Source organism: Aedes albopictus, chromosome 3 (assembly GCF_035046485.1).
Source record: "Aedes albopictus strain Foshan chromosome 3, AalbF5, whole genome shotgun sequence".
Classification (NCBI taxonomy): Eukaryota; Metazoa; Arthropoda; class Insecta; order Diptera; family Culicidae; genus Aedes; species Aedes albopictus.
Window position 1 is genome coordinate 338,390,070 of NC_085138.1, and position 21,857 is coordinate 338,411,926.

At 39.9% G+C, this 21,857-nt stretch overlaps 1 protein-coding gene and 1 pseudogene across 1 annotated transcript; one reads left to right on the forward strand and one right to left on the reverse strand.

Annotated features, from left to right (window-relative positions):
• Positions 1–2,306: 2,306 nt before the first annotated feature.
• On the reverse strand, positions 2,307–3,629 carry LOC109424734 (high mobility group protein 20A). The gene is made up of 2 exons (XM_019699920.3): positions 3,271–3,629; positions 2,307–3,178 (listed from the first exon to the last, which is right to left on the reverse strand). The coding sequence occupies exons 1-2, from the start codon at positions 3,479–3,481 to the stop codon at positions 2,460–2,462; spliced, it is 930 nt and encodes a 309-aa protein (XP_019555465.3). The 5' UTR covers positions 3,482–3,629; the 3' UTR covers positions 2,307–2,459.
• A 10,741-nt stretch (positions 3,630–14,370) lies between these two features.
• Positions 14,371–18,732, forward strand: LOC109413205 (uncharacterized; annotated as a pseudogene).
• Positions 18,733–21,857: the final 3,125 nt, after the last annotated feature.

A 21,857-nucleotide genomic window follows, 5' to 3' on the forward strand; every position in this document is an offset into this window, starting at 1 on the left:
GAGTAAAGGCGCTTAAGCCTAGGCTTAAAAGCCAGGGCATACGGGGTAAATACCGTTGTCCCATCCCTGGATTCCAAAGGACATGGAGTGACATTAACATTCTTGGCATAATCACTCCCAACGATGCGGTACATTATTATCACTTTTTAAGGAACGGTTGGTACGAGATGTCCCCGTTTTCTGATTTTAATAACAATAACAACGCTGCACAGTAGGCCTGGCCGCTTTAATGCTTGTAATGCATTTCTGATGCACTGCAATCATTAATAATGACAAGAAAAATGATAGGAGTAGTCGATCTTTTCATTTTACAGGATTCTTTCAATGAATGGCTGTGTATGTGTAGACTAGACTAGACTAGACTTATCATAAATAGACCGTCAAGTCCAAAACTTCCTGACAAGTGCAGTTTTCAAACGTGTGCTTGTCATAGACATTACAAATGTCAATGTTCTTAGAAGAGAGAAACTTTAACAGGTACTCACCTCTGGTGTTTATATTAGTACTTTCCCATGCGGTGTGATGTGCATTTGCGTAGCACCCTATGACGAAAGGGATGTTGTGGCGGTGGCTGTAGGCTACGGGTGCAGCTATCTCTGGAGGGAGGATTTCGCCCACGTCGCCTGGGAAGTATGCTGAGACCACCAAACTATCTCTACTCCCGATGCCCCTTTTTATGGATTCTGAAATTGGAGACAGTTGTTATGTAATAAAATAGCTTCTCTAGGAGACAGCTGGCTGTCATCATATACCAACTTACGTGAGTGTTGTGGAATATCTTGTATTCTGGATTTTTCGGGGTTCCCGTTTTTTTTCCAGACGACGACTGTCCGACTTTGAATGTTGCGGATCATGAGGATGTCGTTTGGTGTTACAATTAGGGTCGTTTCTCTCCCTTGTAGCGAGTCTCGCTTCTGTGGTCAAGCTGTCGCTTTTTGCACCCCCTGTTTAGATACCTTTGATTTGGTACCACTAGAGCAAGGGGTCGCATGTAAACTTCGAGCTTTTCCATTAGAGGCGGACAGGCTAGCCTTTATGGTGCCTTTGGGGTGAGATTTACTGACCTCGCCCGAACAGGAGGCTTTCTCAGATTAATCTTGGGTCGGCCTTCCAGTCGGTTTGGTGAAGTCGGTTGATCTGTAATCTTCCTTGTTGGATGTCATCAAATCGGTAGTTAAGGGTGTATTCGGACTTTTCAACTATTCCATCGACGCACCCTCTACTGTAAAGATCCATTGGACATGAGTTTCTTTCAGAAATGATCGTTTCACAATACGCCGATTAGTTGTTGTAATATCATTTTGGCTTTCTGTGAGACTTTATTCGGTCGTCGTCATAGCTGAAGCTTTGCGGGAAGAATGCTCAGATCATGTCTGGACGTGGGATCTCCACTTCGTCCATTGTTATCAGCTCTGCACCTTTCCAGGGATTCATGGATGGGGATGTTCTCTTCAACTATTCAGCAGTCTATTGTCCTTACAGATTAGAACCATGTAACCGGGCCTGTAGATGTGGTTGTTGAATTTGAGTTTTATTGGCTCGTTTCGCTGTTGAACTGCTCTGAGCAGAAGTGCTTCTTGTAGAAGGTCTAGCTGGGCTGTAGTGAGTTGGAAGGTGGGGAAGTCTTTGGGTATTACCCCGACCTTCATGCTTTTGGCCATATCACTGTAGCTAACACCAGCTTTTTCCCTCTAGGGTGGATTTTGTTGTCCAGAAACGTTTTACTGAGGCACGCGATTTGACGACTGTTGGGCGCGCTCTTTCGGTTTCAGATGGTGCTTCATCCTTTTATGTTTGGAGTCCTCTGTAGCAAATTTGTCTTGCTTGGAAGTGGGTTTGCTCTCCTTATTAAGGATTATGGATAATGCCTCTTTCCGTCTTTTCCCTTCTCTCGAAAAATTCTAAGCTGCTTCGGGTTCGTTCAAATGTTACGTAACGCTAAGGGGGAGGGAGGGGGTCTAGCGCTGTGTAACGCTTCATACAGAACTTGTTACTTGGGTCTGAAATCGTCAAATTTTGCGTTACGTAATATTTGAATGAACCATTCCTTTGTAAGCGTGAGTGTGGGGATTTTCTTGCTCGGAGCACCCTTGACATTCGTAAAACCCTTGTTGTTTTTGGATCTTTTGCTAAAGATTCTTGGGGTTCATAACAATCTCTATACCATAATTATCGTTATCTTTCATGTCCAGCAGGCTACCTGCATTTATCGGTGTGCTAAAGAGAAGACATCTAAAGAAATTGTAATCGTAAATGATGTTATAGCTTCTAAACGGACGTTTCGGATCAGTCATTACACCATCTCGTAACTTGACGCTTACTCTTAGGATAATATATTCGATACAGTTCGACCACGTGACCAATCGGCGAAAGCCAATATGACGAAGAAATAATACAACAAACTAAAATCCGAATGACTTACGAACATAAACTTACCTGCGCACTTGGAACACTCACTCTTAGGTGGCCAAGCTCTGCAGGTCCAACTTCCGGATGATGTCCTTGGCCTTGTTCAACGCGTGTCCATGGCTGTTCGATTTGGCCATCTGATGCAACTCGCCCATATACCGATCGATGTTGTCCACCGTGGCTCCCTCCTTCCCTGACCCAATGGGCAACCCGGCCAACGCCCCGGCCAGCACCGTTCTCAGCTTTTGCAGGTAACTCTGAAGAACCGCATTCCGAGTCTTCAGACCGTTTGTTTCGTTCTCCAACTTCTGGATGCCATTGTCCATATTCTCGACGTGTTTCTCCAGAACGGAATTCTGCTGCTCGTAGTCAATGTTCGACTTCCGAAGCATCCTCAGCTCCGAGTCGATGACCTTGTTGTGCTCCAGGAAATCATCGGTAAAGATCGGAATCTCATAGTCTCCGACGCGCATCTCAACCCGCTGTTTCTCCTCCCTTCCGTTAAAGTAGGGAACTTCCTTGCTGAGATCCGAGTCGCTTCCTCCGTTGGTCTTGGGCTTTTTGCTCGCTTCGCTGTTTTGCTTGTACTCGGTGACCTCGCGGTGGTAACGTTCCCGGTCGGCTTCCGCCGCTTCCAGGAATGGCTTCTTCACCTCTTCCGACAGAGTTCCCCACTCTTCGGCGAGTATTTTGGTGATTTCCATCACGGATAGGTTGGGATGTTTCAACCGGAAGGCATCACGCTTCTCGTTCATGTAACGAACGTATCCTGTGGTTAGGAAGAAAGTTAATATTCAAGTATTCAAAGGCAAAAATATGACAATAATCGGAAAATTTAACGAATTGGATACATCTACTTACCGGTGAGGGGATGTTTAGGCGCATTTGCATCCTTGACGCGCTTACGCTTACGCTTCACGACCGGCTTCGGCGCTGCTGAGACCGAAGGCTGCTGTTGCTGTTGTTGTTGCTGCTGCTGCTGATTTGCTTTACCTTTGTCCTTGCCGTTGCCATTTTTCGTTGGTTTTCCACCGGCAGGGGCAGTATTTTCACTATCCGCTTGCTTATCCATTTGAGGGCAGTGGTTTCTGATCCGGTTGAACACAAATTGAAGGCGATTTTTGAGTTTTATCAGCAAAAATTTAAAATTTAAAACACTGCCGCAGGACCAAGCGACGGCTGCTTGCAAACACACGTCGTTTTTCGCTGAAGATTCTTGGTAGCAATTTTGTTTTCTTCCACCGGCGCCCGCTCGCTCTGACGTCTTGCTACCAAGATAGCGTCGCGACAGTTGTGGAGAGTTTCTGGGTAGAGCTTTGCTGCGCGCGGTACTTCCTACACTGATCGAAATTGATCATCTGTTTTTGGGTTTTTTAATTTAAAAAAATGTATTGTTTTTTTTTATTTCATACGAAAAAGCACCTTTTTCTGAGCCACTATGCTTTTTTTCAGATTTTTAGAACTTTGTTTTGATACCTAAAATCAATTTCAAAGAGATTTTTTGAAATCACCTTTTGACAGCTGGGCAACTGCTTGACAGCTGCGCCCAGTATTGTCGGGCCGCCATCAAACCGGACTTCGCACAATCAAGTCGCGACGCGACCCAACTCGCGACGTTTATATATAATTATATAATCATGTCAAAAGTAGTGCGCATCCATCCCGTTGTTGTCAGCAACACAGCGCACTATAGATACGAAACAGTTGCGACACTTGTGGACCAAGAAAATTACAATTTTTGATTGAATGTCGGTCTTGATTCCAACCGCATAGACTCTCGGATACTTTTTCAAAACGACGTATAATACACGCAAATCCTATGTTGATATGACGTTTTGAATAAGTATCCGAGAATACAAAATGCGACAAGGGGTGATTCGATAAAAAGCTCCCATACAAACTTCAAATTGATTTTTAAAGGTTCCCGGGTGCCGAAAATCATGAAAATTTTGATTTCGGCTCAGTTTGGAATGCAGATTTAGAAAATGCAAATATCTCAACACCGTTTAAGAAGCCAATTGATTGAATATTGATTGAGTATTGATGTGTGCATTCAAAATGCAAATATCAAATGCGGGAGCACCAAATGCGGTAAGATTTTCTGTCAGTAGGAGCTTTCGAATCCTAGGGTGGCGGTGATATTGGCTATGCTTGCTACGTTGCCTTTGGTAACATGTGTTACCGCGTTTGAAGCGCATTTGGGCACTGTTTGCATCTTGAACGCACACAGCAATAAGTAGTTTTTTTGGTGGGGTTGAAACTCGTCAACATTATAGAGCATTTTATTTAATTCACCACTGGACTATAGCCAGGCCCCTGACACGGCCTTTATCAATGCATTGGAATCATGGTAGACAGGATGTCCTGGGCGCTAATAAATAGCGCCCACTGTCAAATGCAAAAACATCAACAATTTTTTGTTTAACGTTTATTTTGGTTTGTTGATCAGTTTTTGGTATCATTTTTTCCACCTGTTATGATCACAAAACAATTCAAACTCGCTTTAATATCAATGTACGGTAAGAGGAGCATGTGATTAGTTGAATAAAGCAACCCAACAAACATGCATTAATGCAATTGTGAATGTGATTTCGTGTATGGCTCCCCGGATAAAAACTAACCATAGGGTATTTGGTGAAAACCATTCCTGTACCATACAGTGTACCAGCTACAATATAGTGTATTGTAATGGAATGGTTCGCTAAAAGCTTTGCACATTGGTAGCCGAGGGGCGGATCACTTCCAAAACAACTGAATCGAAAATGCGTTTTAATGAAAATGCGTTACAAAATGCTCCAATGCGTTGAAAAATGCATTTGAAAATGTAATGCGTTGAAAAATGCGCCAAAATATTTTTTGGAGTTTTAATACATAATTTGTTGAAAAATACGCTAATGCGTAGGAAAATGCGTGTTATTTATCAATGCGTATAAATATGCGAGCATTCCACCAATGCGCATAAAAATGCGTGTTTTCTATCAATGCGTTGAAAAATGCGTGTTTTCTATCAATGCGTAGAAAAATGCAAGTTTTTTTTGTCAATGCGTATAAAAATACGAACAATTTTATCAATGCGTTGAAAAGTGCATGCTGTAAAATTTTGACAGGTGTTGTTCAATTTTAGAAATGCGTACCTTAATACACCAATGCGTAACAAAATGCGCCAATGCGTATGTCAATACGCAAGACTGAATCGAAAATGCGCTAGTGATTCGCCCCTCGTTGGTAGCTACTATACATTTACATCCGATCTTATGTAACAATATATTATACTGTTTCTCTTACGTTTGAACCATTCTCTCAGTCGGAATTCGTTCGTTGAGCCACAAGCTCCACCCAACCAACGAATTCGATTCGTTAGTTGGGTGAAGTGACGGCAGCACAAGGGGCGTGCGCATTGTTTTTTTTTATCATGTTTAGGTTGGAAGTAAAACGTAAAATTTTGTAAATTTTTCAATTATTTTCACATTTAGAGCCAAACTGATACGTTATGGAAGATACATATATGACCAATACGAGAATTAATTATCTTCATCCAAGAAAAATGAATGAGAAATTCTTCTCGATTATCAGTAATGTTTAAGAAACCAAAAAACTCATTTGGTCGCCCCTCGGAATTACACATTGGTTGTCATTTTCAGTTTGACATTGAATTATGACATCCAGGTGAAACGACTTCTGATATAAGTTCGTCTTCGCTTTTCAACCTAACTTATAGTTGAATCGAACTTGACAGTTTTCTCATGAGTTGTTATGTACATGTTTCATAGTTCAGTCAAACTGGAGCCTCAATATTGCAATAACGGTTAAGCACGCTGCAATGATACTTATGTACCTCGTCACCCACTTCATGCAACTACATTAGTGGTCTAATAACACTTAGCGCGCTAGGCATAGTTCCATCATGCCGCTCAAAGTGTTGCTACAAATAATGCTTAGTTTGCAAAACCCAGTTATCTGGCTGGTGGAACATGGGAGCCTAAGCTTCAACCAAATATACTATATTAACAATATAAGTCACTTCATGTTTTCACATACAACGGCATGGAGACGCCGTTTACGAATGATTACAGCACACCCTGTTGTCAAAAAAAGTCAATAATTGTTTTTTGATCAATTTTAGTTAACCGTGCAAGGTGACATTCCTCGGAAAAAGATGTTAGGGGTGTCGAAGTTTTTTGTTCCCAAATAATCGATTAATAAATAAACGATTTACCATATAGGTACACAAACAAAATAATATTTCATAAGATAACATCCATGCTCCCTCATTGCATTCTCCGTGCAGTTGAAACCCGGAATTTTCGACTAGCGAAGTTGGATTTTTCTCCAAATCCGTGCATCGGACCTAACTTCGGAAGTGATGCGCTGTATAGCGACCCAGGTTTATAGACAGAGCACCACTTCCGAAGCTAGGTCCGACGCACGGATTTGGAGAAAACCCCAACTTCGCTAGTCGAAAACTCCGATTTTCAACTAGATTGAGAATAACGTCACCGAAATCGTTTAACTTCGAATTTTAAAATTTTCACCCTCAAAATTTACTTATACTTTGCCCTGGCGATTGCTATTTTCCTTTGACAATGGCTTTTTATATGATCTTTCTTAACCCTTCTGCGCGCGCGCTGTTGTAAAAAGTACAACACTACCAAAAAACCTCGCTTTTCGTATACAGCGCGAGCGCGGTGCAGTTTCGGTTGCTTGATGGCGCGCGTCCTGGAAGGTTAATGTTCACGCTGACATACAGTATGACCCATAAAAAAATGCGACACTTCATTTTTTTGCGATCTTTGCTGATTTTTAATGGAATAATTCTAATGAATTCAACTTTTTGGATAAGGATACAATAAGGAGGTCATTGTCATACAGGATCCCTAAATTTTTTGTCAAAATATTCATTGGTTACGTATATGGGGTACCTTATAATTGTTAACAATTTCTAAAAAAAATCAAGTTTTCCTCTAATTTTTAGAGCAAAATGAATTAAGATAAAAACTTTTAAACACATGTAAACCATGAAGAAATATGTACTCTTAAATACGCCCGCGTTTGAAAAATATTTTTAAACAAATTTCGAATGTTTAGGAACCCAAAACTAAAAAAAAGGTGCTATATATTAAACCCGTATTTAAGATAAATTAATTAAAAACTTAACACTGTTTGAACATTTTTCAAAACAATTTTTTGTCGATGAAGGCTAATAAACCTACCTTTATAATAGGTACAAATACTAAGTACTTAAAAACAATTTCATGCTTAAAACATAATATTTTCCAAAAATTATCATTTGTCAAGTAATTCTATTTTCAGCAAATATCTCATAATTTATAATACAATATTTTTTTCGTCCTTGTCCGACGAACCGACGAACTCCTGAAGACCTTGTCCAGCCATGATAGTACTATTTTGAAAATAAAATTTGACTGAATGTGACGGAAAGCAATTGAAAGAAAATTATATTCTTAAAAAACGGCCTCTGGCGCGTGGACGATTTCGACATCCATATGTTTAACGTTATATTTCCAAAGGTATGTGAATGAAATCGGTCTATGTTCCTATGCCATTATCAGATTAGTGGCTCTACTATACTATCCAATAAATACATGCAAGGTTAATCGGTTCGAAGTAGGGGAACGATGGCTTTGAAAACTGTCGCATTTTTTTATGGGTCATACTGTACATACATCGGATTGGATAGCTTACAAAAAATCCGGAAGATCACCAACCAAGTGCACGTCAAATTTCTTGTGGCAGGGTGCAAGACATTGCATCCAAGGGTGTACAAGCTATTGGATCGATGCACGAACTTAATAATTTTAACGTTTGAGCGTCCCGTTCTTACAAAAAATGAGCTCTGGGACCGGACCTGAGAATGGAACCCGTCAAATTTAATTTCGATTAATTTCGTTGTTCTTCCGAAGTGAACTGTGAGTTTATTCGAATACTGATTGTTTTATTCCGGACTAATCGGTTTCCTTTGTTGTTGGATGTGTGAACATTGTGCTGTCAAAGATTGCATATTTACACGATCGTAGCGAAATCCTTACAAAGCTCAATATTTTATAAATATACAGTCATAGGCTTCTGGGTGAACTTCAGTTAGTAAAAATATTCTAGTAAATTCGCCTGCTGCAGAGTGATAATCCTCCATAAATTTAGTCAGGCATTCCTTCAGATGTTCCTTCTGAATTCCTTCTGATTCTCGAACGGAAGTTCTTTCTCATTATTATTATTATTATTATTATTATTACTTTATTATAGAGATTTCCAGTCCTAGGCTGGTTCATCTCTTTAAAGTTCCTTCTCAGTTTCCTCCAGGGGGAATTTCATTTCCTTTACTAACCGGGAAAATCCGCATATATCCGTTGCTAACCGTCGTCAACCGCGTTTAACTGCGCCTGTGGCGCTAACAGCGGTTAGCGACGGTTAGGAACGAATAAATGCGGATTTTCCGATTAGAAAAGGATATGTCATTCCCCTTGGTTTCCTCCTAGAGTTTTTAGAGATTTATGCAGAAGCTCTTTTTTAAATTCATCCAGGAGTGCCTTCAGAGATTGATTAAAAGTTTTTTTTTTCTAAAATTTCTCCAGAGGTTCCTTCGAGGGACCCCCAGGAGTTCCTACTAAAATTACTCCAGCAATTTCTTCTGATGTTCCTTCAAGAATTAATTCTAGGAATCCTCAAGAATTCTCTTTTAGGATTCGTCAAGAAGTTCCTTATAGGATTTCTTTATAGGAGTTTCTTGGAGTCTTTCTTGGATTCCTGCAGAAGCTCCTTCAACGATTCCCTCAGGAGTTTTTTTTAACGAATACCTCCCGGAGTTCCTCCTGGAATTCCTCCAAAATCAACGACCAGGAGTTGTTTCATAAATTTATCCAAGAGTTCAAAAACTCCTCCTTCTGGGAATTTCAACAGGGATTTATACCAGTATTCCTCCAAAAGTTCCTTCTGGGATTCACTCCATCCTTTAAGTATCAAAAATCCTCCAGGAATTATTTTTGTGATTCCTCCCAAGATTTCTATAAATTTGGAATGTCTTCAGAAGTACTTTTTCCGGGATTCCTAGAAGGAATAAGTGAATACTAGATTTGTAATAATGAGTTGGTTTTTTGTGTGGTGAGATGCTAAACTCTCCGTTTCTGCATTGAAACGGTGCAAACAGGGCCGGATTAACAAATGTGGGGGCCTGGGGCCACAGTGTTGTGGGGGCCCTCTTTTTAGAGGATATTTCTTTCATTGTAGAAAAGTCCTGAAAATATGAAAAATTCTTCCAAAAATTAGGGTTGTTATTGGAGAAATTAATGTAGCTAAATTAGCGTAACTATAAAAAGGGCAATCCAAACATAACAGAGATCCAGATATGAAAATCTAGCCTGAAGAAGATTGTAAAAAACATATCAAATAAATAACGCTTTATCCGAAAGCGAGAGTGTTCATAGTACTAGATTCCATTGATCAAGTCGGAATTCATGAGAAAGTCCTTTAAGAAATTTAAAAACAAATTTCATAGGAGACATTTTCGATAAATTTCAAATAAAATTTATAGCGCTATCTTTGGGGTCGGTATTGCAAAAGCTTCAAATGGAATTTCTTGCGGAATCATTGATGAAATCTATAGTGTTGCTAACCGATTACTAGGTTTCTTTTTTTGTGGATCTTAAGCATAAACATTTCTAACGCGACTTTAAGAGGGGTTTCTGATGATCGCGCAAAATAATTGTTGAGAACTCTTTGTGAAACTTCAAGAGGCAAAAAACTCATAGTGGTGTTTTTAGCGGAAATTCTATAAAAGCTGTTGAAGAAATTTCATCGGAAATAGATAATGAGTTCCTGATGGAATTTCTGTTTTTTTTTGAATATAATTAAAAGTAAAATTTCGTAAAAATCTTTTGCGGACGAATTTTTAGTTAATTTAAACAAAAATTGGAAAATTGGAAAATAAGGAGCCTATGAATTTGTTAAGAGTTGGACCTGAATTACACATTTAAGCCAGTAAGAAAAATTCGTCATGAATTTAATCATATTGAAGAAAACCGGACCAGATCTTTGCAAAAAAATCCGCGTGAAATTCTTGCTAGTTCTTTCAATAATTCTGGGATTCGATTTGAATAATTTATTAGTTTGGTAAGCGGAATCAAACTCTACAACTTAAAAAAAATCTTTACTCTGATAGAAACACTTGCAAATCTTCAAAGAACTCATACCAATAGTTTTCGACAGAAATAAACACGAATTTTCAGCAGAAAATTTTGACTCTCTATTCCATAGAGTTTAAGATTTCATCCAGAATTCAGGTGAAGATGATCATTCCGAATCATAAAAATCTTAACAACTTTCAGAGGAAGTTTGAAATTTTATAAAAAGACAGATATCTGCTTCTTTTTCATTTGAAGAACAATATTTTACACATCTTGAGAGTAGAAGTACTTGTGATAAAAATTAAATCAAGATGTTTCTAGCACTACTTTTTTTCGATTCCCATTTGAAGTTAGATTTTGTGGGGGCCCCTAAAATGTGGGGGCCCGGGGCCATGGCCCCCCTGCCCCCCCCTTAAATCCGGCCCTGGGTGCAAATCATAAGTTTTATGATTCCTAGCCTAGTTGATGCTGCTTGAGCAAAACTTTGGGAACTATGTTGTTGAAGTTGCAATAAATGAGAATACAACAACACAGTTAGCCAAAGTTTCGCTCAAACAGCATCAAATCAGACAAGCAGTCATAAAACTCTTGCTTTGTTGTTACCATTATTGCAGTTATCATTTTATTGCAATAATTATCATTAATTATTATTAATAAGATATTATTTACTTTCTCATTATACAAAAAATCAGCTTATTACTACAAAACTAGTACTTCACAGATTGCGTTTTATTCATGGAGATATGTAATCCCAGAAGAAACTTTTGAAAAAAAAACAGAACGAACATCTGGAGGAATTTTTACAAAACTGCTGGAAAAATTTGATAAAAAAATGTTGGAGAATGGAGGAGGAACGCTTTCCCTAAACAATCCCGAAAGGAGTTCCTAAAATAATTCCAGAATTATTTCTAGGAGGAATCCCCCAAGAGCTTGTGAAGGAATCTTGAAGAAAAAAAAAATCCAGGGTGCAATTCTGAAACGGATCCCACAAGGAAATTCTTGTGTAATTTCCGGAGAAAATACCGTTCATAACTCGCTAACGGAATCGTCTGTGTTTTAGTCTGTTATGAACGTTTATCAGTTCAAATTTACCTCGCATGTCACGCGTGTCGCGACTTCGATTTGGTGCTGCGACGATAATATACGCCAAAAATTGTTTATTTTGGAGAATCCACCTGTTTAGACTCCTGCGCGAATCTCTTCTCCGCAGCAAGCAATAAGAAGAAAGAATTAAATTTGTTCTAATTAAATTTGTACTCAAATTTGGAGTAGTTGAAAAAAAATCGATTAATCGATTATTTCAGAAGAAATGGACATCCCCACCTTGCAATGACAGTTCGACAGAATAAACGTCATTCGGATAGCGCGTGCATTTAGTGTGTAGTAGTACCTCTTCTGACGCTTGGTGGCGCCACATTCACTAGAAAGGTGTCGCCAAAAAATCGTAAGAGTGACCTATATTGTTAATATAGTATATTTGCTTCAACTGTTAATGCAATCAGAGACTACTCAGACTTAGACGAGTTTAGGTTAGTTTGGCTAGAACTGCCATTATCGAAGGAACATGACGAGATAATATAACATTATATGGTTTATCTAATGTAAAACAATACAACATAACAAAAGAGAACCATTCCAAAACCATGATTAAATTTATAACCAGTAGTGAAATTACAATTAATAACAATATATTTACGGTACATTTTATTGTTTGAAACCATACGTGTACCATACAATGTACGGTATATTAAAGCCCACGTATCAGTATTTCGAACAATTCATTTACAATAAAATATATGGTTTTGTGAAAAAATATATATGGAGAAAAATATTTTTTTATATTGTTACGATACTTAACAACCCGTATAGTATATTGTAAAAATCTTATTTACAATTCACTGTATGGGTGTCTACATTACATCTTATTGTTTTTGTATTTTTTATTTTTACAGTGGTGTTTATTGTAACAATATGGTTCTAAATAGTACTGTAACAATACAACATTCGGTTTTTCTGCTGTATTTTTTATTCGGGTCACAACATCAAACAAAAGCTGCGTTTGTTGATTACACGCTCGTTTCAATTTGCACGAATATGAGTATAAGGCAGTTAGATGTTGGCTACGATATATTTCATTCATGCCAGGGGCCTGACTATAGCACAAGCTTTCAAGAGTGCGAAAACGTAAATAAAAGTGCGCAATTGCAATCATCATCATCATCATCATCATCATCATCATCATCATCATCATCATCATCATTATCATCATTATCATCATCATCATCATCATCATCATCATCATCATCATCATCATCATCATCATCATAATCATCATCAGGGGGGAGGGGGTATTAAAAATCGCCTTAAGGCTTTTTACGGCATCATCAGCATCGGTAGCCATGTTGGATATGTGGCTCAAAATTTCAAAGTGATAATTCTCTGCCGCCAAAACGAATATTCGTATGAAAATGTATCATCCTATATGCTCACTCGCAGTGATTACGATGATACTTTTTCTGCTGCGTGGTTGCAGAATTGACAGTTTTTTATTACTTCAAAAACGTGAGGCAAACAATCATTGAAAAGGAAAAAGTCAATGATTCGTTTGAAAGTTTAGTGATGCATCATGACACCTTAAAAAGCTACGTCATTTATGGACGCCACCAAGGGTGTTTTGTTATGGTGTGAAGAATTAGCTTAAGGGTCTGTGTCAATTGGCGAATTAAAATTAATTTTCACTTAAACTTGACAGTTCGATAATTATTTCCTTAAGAAAACTGTCAAGTTTAAGTGTGGAACTGTCAAATTTAAGTAAAAATTAATTTTAATTCGCCAATTGACACAGACTCTAAGTTAAAATTCACAAATAAAAAGAAATTAAAAAAACCCAGATTAATCCACCTAGTGGTGATAGCACAGACGAATTTATACAGACGTAAGAGTGCGGTACAAACCACTAAAAATTTTCGGTACCATGTTTTCTTCTTCTTTGTTGGGCAGAAGTTTAACGAGGGGGCTAGTTATTACCATTTTTCGGTTGTTTTTTACGCATCGGTTTACCCCTCCTGACAAAATTTTGACAGTTTCGCCCGTTTCGCCTGTTTGGCTCCGCCGACTCCGTCACCACCGCCGCGTCAAAAGTTTGTTGTTGTTGTGCTCCCATTTTAGCTTTTCGTAAGATTCGATTGCTGGAGTTTTTTGGTATTATTGCTCTTGTTTTCGTAAGTATTTTATACTTATCATCATTATTTCTACTATTAATTGTTGTTTTTATAATTCAGGTAATGCTAGCGTACAAAAGCGCCAGGTTAAGCGGTTCTGGAGTGCCAATAGCTCGCGTATTCACAGCAGACGTCGCAGCGTCAGTAAGTTCCAGCCGAAACCGTGCGGCATGCCACATCATCTCCACATCCCTGCCGTAGATTGGATCAAATCCTTGATCGTTGTTGCTCTCCCGGGTAACCGCAACACCTGACATGTGTGAGCCACACCACAGCAAGAACATTCTGCCAGGGAAGGCAAATTCTACGAGATCCGTGAGGATGCGGTCGCTATGAGGTCTGGAGAGGCACTTCGGAAATATCGTCGGGAACTTCGAAAAGGCCGACGTTGGGGTGGAGGAAACAAGAGAGAACACGTTAAAAATTCATAAATCACAGGTATGTCAATTGCCAAGCATGGTGAAGTTGATTTGATTTTGATTTTATTTAGGAAGCTTACGGAGATGCCTAGGCGACGGAAGAGCCGCACCTAGGATCGTCTGCAAAAAGCGAAACGATTTTGCCGTGAGGAAAAACAGCAAAGCGGGTAAACCAGGTGAACCATGATGGATCAGCACATGGGGAAAGGGGTGCCTAGGATGGCGACTGGAGTGCTCTGCGATTACTTTCGACATTCTAGTGGTCCGACCTGCAGCTGAATGCCACCAAGGAGTATGCTGCAGTTGAGAAGATGGCAAGCTGCACGTGAGCCTTGGGGAGGAATACAAAATAAGCAAATAAAGTAAGTACATTTAGTAACTACAAAAACAAAATTAATATACCCTCTTTGTATCCCAACAGATTCTTAAACTTGTCGAGCTTCGTTATGGTGGTTTGGACACGAAGGTGATCGGCCAGAAGTAGATCCCCAACAAGATCCAGCAACTTTCGCGTTTGTCATTTCAAGATTAGCCAGATGAATTCGCAGGCTGCCATCGGTAACGACGTGGTTTCCCAGGCGAGCTGTCCAACGATGGCGATGCACCGTATCACGCAAACATTCGTGTTCGCCGCCCAATCGCCGAAAAAGTATCACGTCCATGATGATATCTTCCTCTATCAGGACATTTACTGCGACGACGAGCTTAATAAGAATGATCGTTCTGCAGTCGGTGCAGGCGAACGCTGTTGCTTCTAATTCTAATGGCGCAGCTCCGGATGTGGGACAGACCAACAACCTCGTAGCAGCTGTGCTGTACTATCCCGCGGAAGTTTTGAGTGCTGCTCCGACCAGAATCATCCCCAGCTACGGCCAACCCCAGCAGGCTGAACAATCGCAGCAACCAGAGCAACAACAACTAAATGGAGTTCATGATTATCTGCTGGAAACCGTTCCGACTCAAACGACTCCTCAGCTCTCGGTTCCTCCGCAAAATCTGATCACCGTTATTAAGCAGGTTCTAAACATCGCTACCGGTATGCCAACAACTGTTCCGGTCCTACATACCACCTAGCAACAACAAGTGCTCCAACCTCAGCAGTTAGCCCCTCAACAAACTGTTCAGCGGTCCCAGCAAATGCAACAACCCTCCACCATTCCGCAACAGACTGTTTTCCAGCAACCTCATACAACACCAATCGCTGAACAGGAACCTATTCCAAGCTCTTCTGTGACGAACTGAACTGTCTCCATGAACGATCCTACTCCAGCGGAAGCTAGCGATTTCCATGAACGAAAGGCCTTAGCAGCAACCGCTATCTAACCGAAAACGTACGCCAACCTGGTCAAATCCGGAGGTTTTTGCGATAATACCGCACAGTTCAGCTTCGCTTTCGTTTCATCCTATCATCACCACCCAATCCCACCACTAGTCGCAAGGATACAGCAACGTGACAGCCGGGCGTCCTTTCATGATGTCCCCTTCGCCGTCGTCTTCGCTGCAAAGCTCCAGTTCCAACAGCGGCGGATCCATCAATACCGTATCTTCTACTGGTGGTGGGCTTGGTGGCAAGTAAGATTGTGTCCAACAGCAAAAATCACCACAGCAGCAGCATGAGTCAGGGATATATGCCACAGCGGATGCAAAACCAACAGCACCGATCCGGGACAATAGTGATCCAACCAGTGGGGGAAGACAGAGCTCACCCAAACCACAGCATAGCCGACCAAGCTATCAGATGAGCTACAACCAAGGCTACAACAGTGACGGCGAAGGTATGTAAAAATTATGCAGATTTTTTTTATTGTACTCATTTGAAAATAATAATAGGGTCTAGGACCATTTGGGCAGAGGAACCTATTTTTCACACTTGCTGCCATAACTCAGTCGATTTTCAACCGATTGACTTGATTTTTGGGACACGGTCAGATGCGTACAAGGTACAGTATCTAGCCATGATCAAAAATTCAAGTCAATCGAATTGAAATTGAATGAATTATAGTAGCAAGTGCCCAATTTAGGACGATTTGGCCATTTTGGACGATTACTTCTTTTACTAACTGAACAGATATTTTTACGTTAGTATTGTTAGTATTTATAGTTAGTATTTATATGAAGAGCGAGAGAGTATGACATGTTTTGTACAGGTAGGATTGATAGGACAAATTGATGATATTGCGGTGCATTACCAGGATCTGGGAGCCTCGCTGGGAGCAAAACGTGTTTAATGTAATAGTTCATCAGTTTTGAAGTTAGTGTATTATCAGTTGAAGTAAATGAGTCGGTCAACAATAAATGGCGCATAAGCATATTGATCAGCAATTCCCAACATAATGAAAATAACATTTTGACATATCACTTTAATAAAGTAGAGACTACAATAATTCGTTTGACAAGACAAATCGCAAAGCACTAAAGCAATCTAAGTTTGGAAACTACGGCAAGTAACTAACAAATTGACGAGAACTTAGTCAGTTAGGTCACCTTACTACAAAAACAAGACTTGACAAGACCCTGCTACAAACTCAAATCTTAACGTTTTCTACCGTATCCTTCCGGGTCAATTTGCAGTAGGGTAGGGTGGGGCAAGATGAGCACCCTAAGGATCACGTTGAGTTTATTGAAAGTGAACACATTTTTTCAAGGTACCTCTCAGTAGTTCTTATCTATATCATGTTTTCTACCACCCATAAACATGGCAGGGTTCAAAATTCACAATAAGAATGATTTATTTGACTAAACAAAAAAGATGTTTTATGGTCAGTTCGAACATGCTGCGGGGCAAGACGAGCACCCCTACGGGGTAAGAAGAGCACTTCATTAAAAACCTAATATTTTAACTATAAATTGGCCAAACAGTGATTGATATAGCAAATCTTGTTTATAGCTATGGTATCACGTTCCAAAATTATCAGTTTCTTTTTAGATTATTAAAAAAATGCGGTTTTATAATACTTTATACGAAATGATTCGAAAAACAATGAACGATTATTAAGTGGCTTATTTTTAGAAATTTTCGCAACCAAATAGTTACAGAGGATACGGAAACCTATGTTTGGCACTATTGAGTGGATTACAATAATTTCAAAATATTTTCTATACTCCCATCAGGGGTGCTCATATTGCCCCAATATAGAGAAATACCTAAACATGAATAAATTTTAATGTTTGTTGTTAGAAAATATTTTCTAATATAACATAAAATGCTTTGTTGTATGCTAGTAATGTTGGCTGATAACCAGAATTATGGTAAAAATTTGATTCTGATGTAAAAACCTTATTTTATTTTGATGATTTCTTATAAGAAAATGCAAAAAATCCATGCTATTGACTTATTTGACGATATTTTTCAATTCGTTCATTATGAAGAACCTTTTTTCAGGTTTACAAACAGGATGAACTTTATTCTAACGGATTATGATGTTGTTTGGACAAAATTCATCATAAAAGTAGTGAAACGGAGGGGTGCTCATCTTGCCCCGGGTGGCCATCTTGCCCCGTCCTACCCTATCTTCTTGGATGCCACCTCATCCGTGCACGTCTATTAAATTGCTTCAGAAGGATTACGTTCTTTCCTATCCAAGGCCTAGTTTAGCCTTTTCTCTGAAGCAATGCCTTCTTGGTGGTTCCGGAGAGACGAAGGGTTTGGCGACCATGGGAATGTTGTTTAGTGGGTCCAAAGAGTAGTCCTGGCTTCTGTAGTGTATGCACATCACATACACTAGGGTAATTTTCCAATTGTTGCACGGCTAAAAACTCGCCTATTGTTGCACACTCCATGTTATTCTTATGAGGTGTGCAACAATTGGCGAATTTTTAGCCGTGCAACAATTGGAAAATTACCCTACTTTTTTATTTTTTTGGTAGAAGACGGTCCTTAATCCCACACTTCTATCCGGGTGTCCGTTGAGGAGATCCGCCCATGGTTCAAAGGAAAAAAGGACTAGTTTATCCTCGAGTTTATCACAAAGTTTTCTCTTATAGAAGACGTCATGTTTATCCGTTAATTAATTTTTAAACCCGTTCTAGGTACTTCCGTCGACCATCGTTTGCCAGCAGCCCTATCTAGAGGATCCTTGCCGATTCGATGTCAATGCCTTGTGATAGTAAATACATATATCTAAATAAAAATACTTAGGTGGGTGGGGCGTTTCTGTGGTCTCTATAATCCATCCGAAAAGTCTCCAGGATTCTGAACAATACAACCGAAACATCTAAGGGTTCTACAATAGTGATCTGAATTTGTTGCTAATAAGTGTCACCATGTTCTCTCAGAATGCGACGCAGAACGCTTGAAACTTATGGAGTTACTCCAGTGGTCCTTGAATCAGCCTTCCACTAGATTTTTATTTGACTCAGAAGGTTCACCACTTCCTCCCAAATTGCATGGTGATGCAAGACATCATGCCCCACTCAAAGAAGCTGTGTTCTCATTTGGTTCACCAAGTCCTCCTAAAATGCATGGTGATGCAAGACATCATGCTCCACTCAAAGAAGCTTTGTTCTCATTTGGTTTACCAAGTCCTCCTAAAATGCATGGTGATGCAAGACATCATGATCCACTTAAAGAAGCTTTGTTCTCATTTGGTTCACCAAGTCCTCCTAAAATGCATGGTGATGCAAGACATCATGCTCCACTCAAAGAAGCTTTGTTTCAGCTAGGTTCACCAAGTACTCCTGAAATGCATGGTGATGCAAGACATCATGCTCCACTCAATGAAGCTTTGTTCTAGCTAGGTTCACCAAGTCCTCCTAAAATGCATGGTGATGCAAGACATCATGCTCCACTCAAAGAAGCTTTGTTCTAATTTGGTTCACCAAGTCCTCCTAAAATGCATGGTGATGCAAGACATCATGATTAAGTCAAAGAAGCTTTGCTCTCATTTGGTTCACCAAGTCCTCCTAAAATGCATGGTGATGCAAGACATCATGCTCCACTCAAAGAAGCTTTGTTCTAATTTGGTTCACCAAGTCCTCCTAAAATGCATGGTGATGCAAGACATCATGATTAAGTCAAAGAAGCTTTGCTCTCATTTGGTTCACCAAGTCCTCCTAAAATGCATGGTGATGCAAGACATCATGCTCCACTCAAAGAAGCTTTGTTCTAATTTGGTTCACCAAGTCCTCCTAAAATGCATGGTGATGCAAGACATCATGCTCCACTCAAAGAAGCTTTGTTCTAATTTGGTCCACCAAGTCCTCCTAAAATGCATGGTGATGCAAGACATCATGCTCCACTCAATGAAGCTTTGTTCTAGCTAGGTTCACCAAGTCCTCCTAAAATGCATGGTGATGCAAGACATCATGATTAAGTCAAAGAAGCTTTGCTCTCATTTGGTTCACCAAGTCCTCCTAAAATGCATGGTGATGCAAGACATCATGATCCACTCAATGAAGCTTTGTTCTAGCTAGGTTCACCAAGTCCTCCTAAAATGCATGGTGATGCAAGACATCATGATTAAGTCAAAGAAGCTTTGCTCTCATTTGGTTCACCAAGTCCTCCTAAAATGCATGGTGATGCAAGACATCATGCTCCACTCAAAGAAGCTTTGTTCTAATTTGGTTCACCAAGTCCTCCTAAAATGCATGGTGATGCAAGACATCATGATTAAGTCAAAGAAGCTTTGCTCTCATTTGGTTCACCAAGTCCTCCTAAAATGCATGGTGATGCAAGACATCATGCTCCACTCAATGAAGCTTTGTTCTAGCTAGGTTCACCAAGTCCTCCTAAAATGCATGGTGATGCAATACATCATGCTCCACTCAAAGAAGCTTTGTTCTAATTTGGTCCACCAAGTCCTCCTAAAATGCATGGTGATGCAAGACATCATGCTCCACTCAATGAAGCTTTGTTCTAGCTAGGTTCACCAAGTCCTCCTAAAATGCATGGTGATGCAAGACATCATGCTCCACTCAAAGAAGCTTTGTTCTAATTTGGTCCACCAAGTCCTCCTAAAATGCATGGTGATGCAAGACATCATGCTCCACTCAAAGAAGCTTTGTTCTAATTTGGTTCACCAAGTCCTCCTAAAATGCATGGTGATGCAAGACATCATGATTAAGTCAAAGAAGCTTTGCTCTCATTTGGTTCACCAAGTCCTCCTAAAATGCATGGTGATGCAAGACATCATGCTCCACTCAATGAAGCTTTGTTCTAGCTAGGTTCACCAAGTCCTCCTAAAATGCATGGTGATGCAAGACATCATGCTCCACTCAAAGAAGCTTTGTTCTAATTTGGTCCACCAAGTCCTCCTAAAATGCATGGTGATGCAAGACATCATGCTCCACTCAAAGAAGCTTTGTTCTAATTTGGTTCACCAAGTCCTCCTAAAATGCATGGTGATGCAAGACATCATGATTAAGTCAAAGAAGCTTTGCTCTCATTTGGTTCACCAAGTCCTCCTAAAATGCATGGTGATGCAAGACATCATGATCCACTCAATGAAGCTTTGTTCTAGCTAGGTTCACCAAGTCCTCCTAAAATGCATGGTGATGCAAGACATCATGATTAAGTCAAAGAAGCTTTGCTCTCATTTGGTTCACCAAGTCCTCCTAAAATGCATGGTGATGCAAGACATCATGCTCCACTCAAAGAAGCTTTGTTCTAATTTGGTTCACCAAGTCCTCCTAAAATGCATGGTGATGCAAGACATCATGATTAAGTCAAAGAAGCTTTGCTCTCATTTGGTTCACCAAGTCCTCCTAAAATGCATGGTGATGCAAGACATCATGCTCCACTCAAAGAAGCTTTGTTCTAATTTGGTTCACCAAGTCCTCCTAAAATGCATGGTGATGCAAGACATCATGATTAAGTCAAAGAAGCTTTGCTCTCATTTGGTTCACCAAGTCCTCCTAAAATGCATGGTGATGCAAGACATCATGCTCCACTCAAAGAAGCTTTGTTCTAATTTGGTTCACCAAGTCCTCCTAAAATGCATGGTGATGCAAGACATCATGATTAAGTCAAAGAAGCTTTGCTCTCATTTGGTTCACCAAGTCCTCCTAAAATGCATGGTGATGCAAGACATCATGCTCCACTCAATGAAGCTTTGTTCTAGCTAGGTTCACCAAGTCCTCCTAAAATGCATGGTGATGCAATACATCATGCTCCACTCAAAGAAGCTTTGTTCTAATTTGGTCCACCAAGTCCTCCTAAAATGCATGGTGATGCAAGACATCATGCTCCACTCAATGAAGCTTTGTTCTAGCTAGGTTCACCAAGTCCTCCTAAAATGCATGGTGATGCAAGACATCATGCTCCACTCAAAGAAGCTTTGTTCTAATTTGGTCCACCAAGTCCTCCTAAAATGCATGGTGATGCAAGACATCATGCTCCACTCAAAGAAGCTTTGTTCTAATTTGGTTCACCAAGTCCTCCTAAAATGCATGGTGATGCAAGACATCATGATTAAGTCAAAGAAGCTTTGCTCTCATTTGGTTCACCAAGTCCTCCTAAAATGCATGGTGATGCAAGACATCATGCTCCACTCAATGAAGCTTTGTTCTAGCTAGGTTCACCAAGTCCTCCTAAAATGCATGGTGATGCAAGACATCATGCTCCACTCAAAGAAGCTTTGTTCTAATTTGGTCCACCAAGTCCTCCTAAAATGCATGGTGATGCAAGACATCATGCTCCACTCAAAGAAGCTTTGTTCTAATTTGGTTCACCA

Bases quoted from the DNA above. Each gene is read 5' to 3' on its own strand.
- LOC109424734 (XM_019699920.3), bottom strand. From the start codon at position 3,481: ATGGATAAGCAAGCGGATAGTGAAAATACTGCCCCTGCCGGTGGAAAA. The intron at 3,179-3,270 runs GTAAGTAGATGT...TCCTAACCACAG, and splicing joins GCCTAAACATCCCCTCACCG to GATACGTTCGTTACATGAAC.